At 41.2% G+C, this 8,540-nt stretch overlaps 1 protein-coding gene across 1 annotated transcript in view; it reads left to right on the top strand.

The window, feature by feature from the left end:
* Positions 1-5,900: 5,900 nt before the first annotated feature.
* LOC113225249 overlaps positions 5,901-8,540 on the top strand; it is a 5,006-nt gene continuing 2,366 nt past the window's right edge. Inside the window, exon 1 of the mRNA XM_026456811.1 lies at positions 5,901-6,072. Coding sequence (XP_026312596.1) covers positions 5,998-6,072 — 75 coding nt within the window. The 5' untranslated portion in view covers positions 5,901-5,997. The remainder of the gene's footprint in view (positions 6,073-8,540) is intronic.

Here is an 8,540-nt window from a genome sequence, read left to right as displayed (position 1 = left end):
GATGGATTAGAGACTTAAATGTTAGACCTAATACCATAAAAACCCTAGAAGAAAACCTAGGTAGTACCATTCAGGGCATAGGCATGGGCAAGGACTTCATGTCTAAAACACCAAAAGCAACGGCAGCAAAAGCCAAAATTGACAAATGGGATATGATTAAACTAAAGAGCTTCTGCACAGCAAAAGAAACTACCATCAGAGTGAACAGGCAACCTACAGAATGGGAGAAAATTTTTGCAATCTATTCATCTGACAAAGGGCTAATATCCAGAATCTACAAAGAACTCAAACAAATATAAAAGAAAAAAACAAACAACCCCATCCAAAAGTGGGCAAAGGATATGAACAGACATTTCTCAAAAGAAGACATTCATACAGCCAACAGACACATGAAAAAATGCTCATCATCACTCGCCATCAGAGAAATGCAAATCAAAACCACAATGAGATACCATCTCACACCAGTTAGAATGGCAATCATTCAAAAGTCAGGAAACAACAGGTGCTGGAGAGGATGTGGAGAAATAGGAACACTTTTACACTGTTGGTGGGATTGTAAACTAGTTCAACCATTATGGAAAACAGTATGGCAATTCCTCAAGGATCTAGATCTAGATGCACCATATGACCCAGCCATCCCACTACTGGGTATATACCCAAAGGATTATAAATCATGCTGCTATAAAGACACATGCACACGTATGTTTATTGCAGCACTATTCACAATAGCAAAGTCTTGGAATCAACCCAAATGTCCATCTGTGACAGACTGGATTAAGAAAATGTGGCACATATACACCATGGAATATTATGCAGCCATAAAAAAGGATGAGTTTGCATACTTTGTAGGGACATGGATGCAGCTGGAAACCATCATTCTTAGCAAACTATCACAAGAACAGAAAACCAAACACCGCATGTTCTCACTCATAGGTGGGAACTGAACAATGACATCACTTGGACTCGGGAAGGGAAACATCACACATCGGGGCCTATCATGGGGAGGGGGTAGGGGGGGAGGGGGGAAGGATTGCATTGGGAGTTATACCTGATATAAATGATGAATTGATGGGTGCTGACGAGTTGATGGGTGCAGCACACCAACATGGCACAAGTATACATATGTAACAAACCTGCACGTTATGCACATATACCCTAGAACTTAACGTATTAAAAAAAAAAAAAATCTCAGCGACATCATGCTTAGCCACATGCAAGAATGTACATGCTGTGTTATACTACTTACATGCAATGCTAGCAAGTGTGCACTATATTTCAAGGGACAGAAAGAAGACCAATGGTGCATAGGACAGGAGAGCCTCTCTAACAAGGGTAAGAGGGGACTTTGTGGACAGATAAAAATGTTCCCTATCTTGATTGTGGTGCTTACATAAGTGTATGTATTTGTTAATGCTCATCAACTGTGCATTTATAATGGTGCATTTCATCTTATGTAATACAATTTAATATAGTTGATTTGTTAAAAAAAATAGAGGGAGTACTTGAAGGAATTCTGAGAATGGCTCTCTGGGATCCTTCAGGGATGACAAACTGTCTTTCTCTGCTCCATGGTCCTTCCACCATGCCATGCCATGCTACTCCTCCCACCACATCCCCAGAAAGTAAGGGAACTGTTTGACATGTGTCTCTTTGAGGGTGAAGGTTCCTGCTCCATGCAATTTCGGAAGGTAGAAGGCTTGATGGCATAATGTGTGCCACTGTGGCTTGAAGAGATCCTTTAGTGTGCCTGGAAGAGGAAGGAGGAAGGAGGAAGTGGACATACCTTCCCCTGTTCTCTGCGACTTTCAGAAGGCACAGAAGAGGACCCTGATGTCTACTGGAAGCACAGAGCTTTGTAGAGAGGTCACAGGTGTACAGCAACTTGAGTGGGGGCCGAAAGGACACACAGCTGCCCCTCTAGGGCAAAAGAGTCCCATGAAGGAGCTGGCATGTAGCTGAACATGGCCTCAGGAAACCATGCATACAGCTACAGCAAGATAGCAGATGCCACGGAATAAAATGCCACCAGATCAGGACACAGGACTTCCGACTACTGAGGCTGCTGCTCCCAGGCACAGGAAGAGGATTTCTCTCTCCTCCCCGCTGGAGTTGGAGTCGGTGAAGCTGAGAGAGACAGTGTTAGTTCAGGGAGAGAAAGCTTGTACCTATGAGTAAGGACAGCTAATGATACTGAATTTTGACAGAATTGTCAACAGAGAAAGCTTGAGACTTTAACAACAAGAATAGATTACAAAAATCAGTGGACTAGACTAACATTTAAACAAAAATAGGGCAAAGAATAAGACATATGCTCTGGGTAGATTTTAAGGTTCAAAGAAGTTTTGAGAATATAGCAAGCTTCATTAAAAAAAATTTGCATGTATCTACTTCAGTCCAACTGTTACACTTACATTCAAATAGGATTGTTATGATACACTCCTTTGCAACCTGCTATTTTCACTGGGTTATATATTGTGAACATTTGTCCATGTCAATATATAGTCTTCTACAACATGGTTTTTAATGTCTGTGCAGCGTTCTACCACATGACTGTACGTGCTTTATTTAAATGGTAGCTTATTGTTAAACATTAAGGCTGTTCCGTTTTTTCAGTATTATAAATAAGTTTGATGAAGAATCTTACACATGTATCTTTTCACACATCTCTGATTGTGCCCATAAGATAAATTCACAGTTAAGGAATTGCTGGTGCATGGGGTATTTGTATTTTAAGGCTCTTAACACCCTTTAGAAGGTTTGTGTCGATTTACACTTCCACTAGAAATAATTTTAAAGGCGAATTTTCTATTTATCTGTATCTCATTCTGACTCAACAATAAATTGAACTGGCTAAAGGATGCCCATATATCCATCTTTCTTTTATTATTATGTTATAATTAGGGTGAGTTTAGAACTAGTAAAATTAGGAACACTAGCAATGTTTTTCATCTTCAGTTTAGCCACAAAAATGGCCATGTCAGTGTAATGAAAGTAATAATAATGGAGTTAACCTTTACGGAGAACTTACTGTACAGCGAGTAACATTCACAGTACTTCACAGATATTAACAATCCTATGAGGTAGGTACTATTACCCTTGACAGTTTAAAGAAGAGGAAACTGAGTTACCAAAAGGGTAAGTGCCTTGATCAATGTAGCTTTTCAGTATTAATATATGTCATTCTTATCTGGATTGTTTCAGTATTTCTGTACGTGGTGATTCTTTTAATTTGCATCAGATCTTAAAGAATTAAGATCTTTCTCTTATACAGACTAAACACTGACTCACCGCTGCCAAAGACACTTCTGCTTTGAATATGAAATCCTGTGGTTGGATGGTCTTGGGACCCACTGTGGCAAAATTCTATAGACCCTGTCCCACCCGCTGTCATGAAAATGGGACTATATTACAGTTCTCATTCCCAAGCACAGCACTGTCACATACCGCCCCAGTCAGTTGTAGAGTTTGCCACAAGTAATTTGTTATAAGTAATTAAGTTCTGAAGTTTGCAAATGGAGCACTTTCCATGTAAATTGGAGTGGATGTGAGATTATCCTTGCCTAAGGTCACCTCACTCCCACACAGTCCCGTGTGCTCTCAGAGTAGGAGAGAAGTGGGTGAAGGCCTCGCAAAGTTGTGGAGGAGTGTTACCTGCCTGCAACCTATCCTGCCTCTGCACCCGGGGAGTGGCTGGCACATGCGTATGTGTGGGTCTCTGCAGGAAAAGCATGGGGAACTACAACTCCAAATGGAAGGAATAAAAGGGGAGGAAACAATGAAAACAACTGAAGGTAGGAAAAGGTGTTTCTGCCTCAATGCAACTGGGAAAAAAAATTAGACATTTTCATTCCCAGCCTTCTTTCCTCAATTAGCATCAGGAAGCCAAATTTAGTTCCCTACAAAAAAAAGAAAAAGAAAAAGAAAAAGTTATGCGTGCCTAGCGGGGAGAGATGATGAAAGCACCAACTTTCTATGTTTGTGTTTCAGCCTGTTAAAGGCTATCAAGATGGCCATGAAAATAATGGAACCTCCTAAAATCTTTGTTGTTAAAGAAATGTTTTCTCATCAGTGAACAGCTTGCCAAGGCCAGATAAGCAGCATGAAAAGCAGAAAAAAAAATGCTTCTGTTTGCTTATTTAGAGAGTTGTTCTTAATAATTCATCTGCTTACAATTTCCAGAAAGCAATGGCCATCCCTTGCCCATTGACTGGTTGGGAAAGGTCTCTTACAGTGTTAAATTGTCCTTTTTCTTCATTAATCTTTGCACCTTATGTTAACTATGTTCTTGCATGCTAGTGAGCAGTTAGGGCCACTGTCTGCTAATGAGGTCAAGGCTAAGGACTATAAACCTAATTAGAATAGTTAACTGATGGTATTTTATAGTAAGAAACTGGACACCTAATCCCAGATAGGCATCTTCCAATTTAATGCCTATGTTCTGGGCCAGCACCAGCCTAGCCTTTTCTGGAGAAATAACTCAAAGCAGTGTCATTTTGGTATATCTTGATATATAAATGGTAAATCACTGTTATTCTCCAACATCAAAGAATAAACATGTTTTTTACAGTAAGGGCAGCCTCATCAAGAGTATTTCCAACTCTTAAACTCTTCCTGTGGTTTTCAGGGGTGTCCGATCTTTTGACTTCCTTGAACCACATTGGAAGAAGAATTGTCTTGAGCCACATATAAAATACACTAACACTAATGATAGCTGATGAACTTTAAAAAAATCACAAAAAAAATCTCATAATGTTTTAAGAAAGTTTACAAATTAGTGTTGAGCAGTATTCAAAGCCATCCTGGGCCGCATGTGGCTCTTGGACTGCAGGTTGGACAAGCTTGATTTATATGGCAGACTCTCCCTGCTTTTGCAGGCATCTTGTCCCAAATGGTTTTTGTTGGGGATTAATATCAAAGGAACATCTACCTTTTACTCAATAATCCTCTAAATTTTGAGGTGATCTTTCCAATGTGGAATACATTTTATAAAATGGTTTTGCTTTTTTTCTCTTGATAAAGGTAACATATTTGCATTATAGAAACCTTTAAAATGCAGAAAAGTATAAACAAAAATATTAAATTTCCCATGGACAATGTGGGAAGAATTGCATTTAAGTAATTTGATTAAATTACGGACAGTCCTCAGTGATTGAATTCTACACTGCAGGGATGACTCCTAACTATCTCTCTGTGCCATTGTTTTTACAAAGTTTTTTATTTAAAAACGGTTATGACTGTTTTCTGTTATATAAATGCCAATCTCTGCTGTGAAATGCCATCAGATGCTTTTCTGTAAATCATAGCACAGAATGTATCCTTCTTTGGAAAACTACTGCCATTAAATATTACTGTCCTTGTAATAGAAGAAAGAGAGGGTGATAATTCTAGAAATGAAATTTTTCAGAAGAATCATGAATGAATGAACAGTAGTATTTACTACTTGAAGAGACAAAAATAAATTAATGAATTTGGGGAAATAGGACTGTTGATATCTAACATCGAAGATCCATAACCTTCACAAATAATGGTTGTAGAAAACCTTATTTCAAAAGAGTGTGATGGATAAATAGACTTAAACCATTTTTATCTTTCTTGATTTACCTTGGTAGTGGCAAAATTTAATCATGTTTCCACTCTTAATAAGTCAAAGTTGTGGGACAATTGATTTAGTCTTACGTTTCTACACATATCAGGAAGAAGAAACAGACATTGCCATGGCTCTAAAGCAGAGATGCTTCTTTCGTACAGGATAATGATTTCTAGTTCCACTCCAATTAGAAAATTTTCAAAGGAATGAGGAAGAAGGAAAGGACCAGCCAGTCTTTTTGATAACTTAGGAGAGCTCAGTAGGTAAAGGGTCTGATGCATAGCAGGTGATCAACTCTTCCTTTGTTATTGGTAGGCTCCCACAGGCAAGAGCACATCCTACTGGAGCTGAGGAAGAAAACAATCTGTCCATACCCACTGCCTGGAGAATGATCTGTTGCCAGAAGCTGGATGACTTCAGGTCTAGCCAAATGCCAAGCTATGCTAAGGGAAGTTGTGGTTCTTGTCCTGGAGAATTGCAGAATGGTGGGGAGAACGTATTGTCTAGACACTTGCATTTCTCAGAGTTTGAATGAAAGTGTATTCCCAGGTTTAATAATAGCCTGGCATCCTCTCCTTATGAATAAGGTGTATGTGTCTAACAGAGAAAGTCTTAACCCTTGAGGGGCAGGGTGGCATAAGAAAGAACCAGAGACCTGTCTGCTGACCCCCGCTTTTGTTCACTTACATGCTTGCTGTGTGACCCTGGACAAATCACTTCATCTCTGGGTCTTTGGTTTCCTAATGAGTGTAATGAGATCCTTTCCAATTATAATTCTCTGTGATTCTCCTCATATGTACGGCTATAAACCACAATGCGCTTACTGGTCCCGCAAGTGATGTACAAATAAAGAGTTGCTGCTTGTTGTTTTTTTCAGTTTGGCGGCCACAGACTCCAGGTTTTGTAACAAAAATATATTAGTCCTTTCTCACACTACTATAGAGAAATACCTGAAACTGGGTAATTTATAAAGAAAAGAGATTTAATTGGTTCACGATTCCACAGGCTGTACAGGAAGCATGGTGCTGCACCTGCTTCTGGGGAGGCCTCAGGAAGCTTTTACTCATGATAGACAGCAAAGCCGGAGCAGGCATCTTACATGGTAGGAGCAGGACCAAGTGTTGGGAGGAGATGCTACACATTTTTAAACAACCAGATCTCACAATAACTCACTCACTCAGGATCCGGAGAACAGCGCTAGGGGGCTGGTGCTAAACCATTCATGAGAACTCTGTCCCCATGATCCCATCACCTCCTACCAGGCCCCATTTCCAATACTGGGGATTACAATTGAACATGAGATTTGGGTGAGGACACAGATCCAAACCATATCAAAAAGCAAGTACATATACCACAGCTTTCTTGTTTTCTTCTTCCACTTCACACATAGCAGTACTAAAGCTGACCCTCTTGACAGTGGGGGCAATGATAACAACGATGATAAACAGATCACTTCAACAAAGAAATGATAATGAGATGGGAGAGTTCTCTGGCCCCCGTGTCAGGGTATGTGACAAGGGGTACAACTCTCTGTTCGACCTCCACGAGCTCAAGCCCCTTAGAGGAGGGGGAGCATGCAGACAGGCAGGTGCAGGAGTTGGGGTGAGCACTTTTGGGCTCCGACCCCATAGCAGCGTCTAGGGGTGGCTGCCTGCGACCCCAGTGTTACAGTGCTCTTTTAGCTCTGCCATCCACAGATGGTTTAAGTGTTAACAAGCTCATTGGCCCCTTGGTACCTGGTCATCCCAAAAGAATTGGATCACACACAGACTGGAAGGATGAATGCAGGGGTTTTATTGAGTGGTAGAGGTGGCTCTCAGCAGGATGGATGGGGAGCTGAAAGTGGCGAGGGAGTGGGAAGATGATCTTACCCTGGAGTTTGGCCATAGAGTTGCCAAACTCCTCTCCGACTTTCCCCAGCCAGACTCCTCTCAGCCTTCAGATGCTCCTTCTCTTCTCTCTTTCTCTGCTGCGCCATTCCGCCGTTCATCTGTGTGTCTCCTGATCTCCTAGTCTGCCTCTGAAGCTTGGGGTTTCGGGTTTACATGGGTACAGGTTAGGGGGAGTGGTGGGCCAAAAGGCAACTTTTTGGGAACAAAAACAAGAATGCCTGTCCTCATTTAGGGTTGCAGGTATCCAGGCTTGAGGGTGGGGTCTTTGCTGGGGAACCACCCTCTTCTACCCAGTATTTCCCTGTCTCCTGTCCATATCAATAAGTCACTCAAAGCTTACTTTTGAAGTCTCTTTTCTGTCTGGATGGTCAGCAGCGTTCACTCTTCAAATAGGAAAGGCCCAAACCAAGGGTTCCCCAACTTGCTCCTCTTTTCATGTCATCTGGATTAGTAAATGATGCCTCATTCAGTCCAGTGCCTCAAGCCAGAAACTGGGAGAGATCCTTGACCTCTCTCTATCCGTCAGCCATCCTGTACAATCCATCACCAAACTGCAAAGAGCTTATCCACTTCTCTCAATTTCCACTATGGCAGGCCTTGTTTAAACCCCTATCAACCCTCACTGAGGTAGTGCACAAACTTCCGGAAGTCTCTCCACACTCGCTCCCTCATCCCACCTTCTATCCATTCTTCCCACTGCGAACAAAGCCATCTTTCTAAAATACAAATTGGATCGCTTTATTTTCATTCTTGAATCTCTTAAGGGGGTATTCCCATTGCACTTAAGATGATGTTGCAGATGTTTACTCTGGTTTATCAGATATCACATGAACTCTCCAGCCTCCTCTCCCACTCATTCCCCAACACCACTTTCTCCTCAAGGCTTCCTCGTATCTCTCCATATTATGCTCAGGCCCATCCTGGATGTGGCTAACCCTTACCCATGTTGTATCTCTCTGTGTAAATGGCATTTCCTCAGACAGGCTTTCTTGATTCCCTCCTCCCAAGTATACCGTAATCATCACAAATTAAAATTATGTGTTTGATTGTTCACTTAGTTA

This window comes from Piliocolobus tephrosceles, unplaced genomic scaffold, assembly GCF_002776525.5.
Source record: "Piliocolobus tephrosceles isolate RC106 unplaced genomic scaffold, ASM277652v3 unscaffolded_20, whole genome shotgun sequence".
NCBI classification, from domain to species: domain Eukaryota; kingdom Metazoa; phylum Chordata; class Mammalia; order Primates; family Cercopithecidae; genus Piliocolobus; species Piliocolobus tephrosceles.
This window is presented reverse-complemented; position numbering and strand designations above follow the sequence as displayed.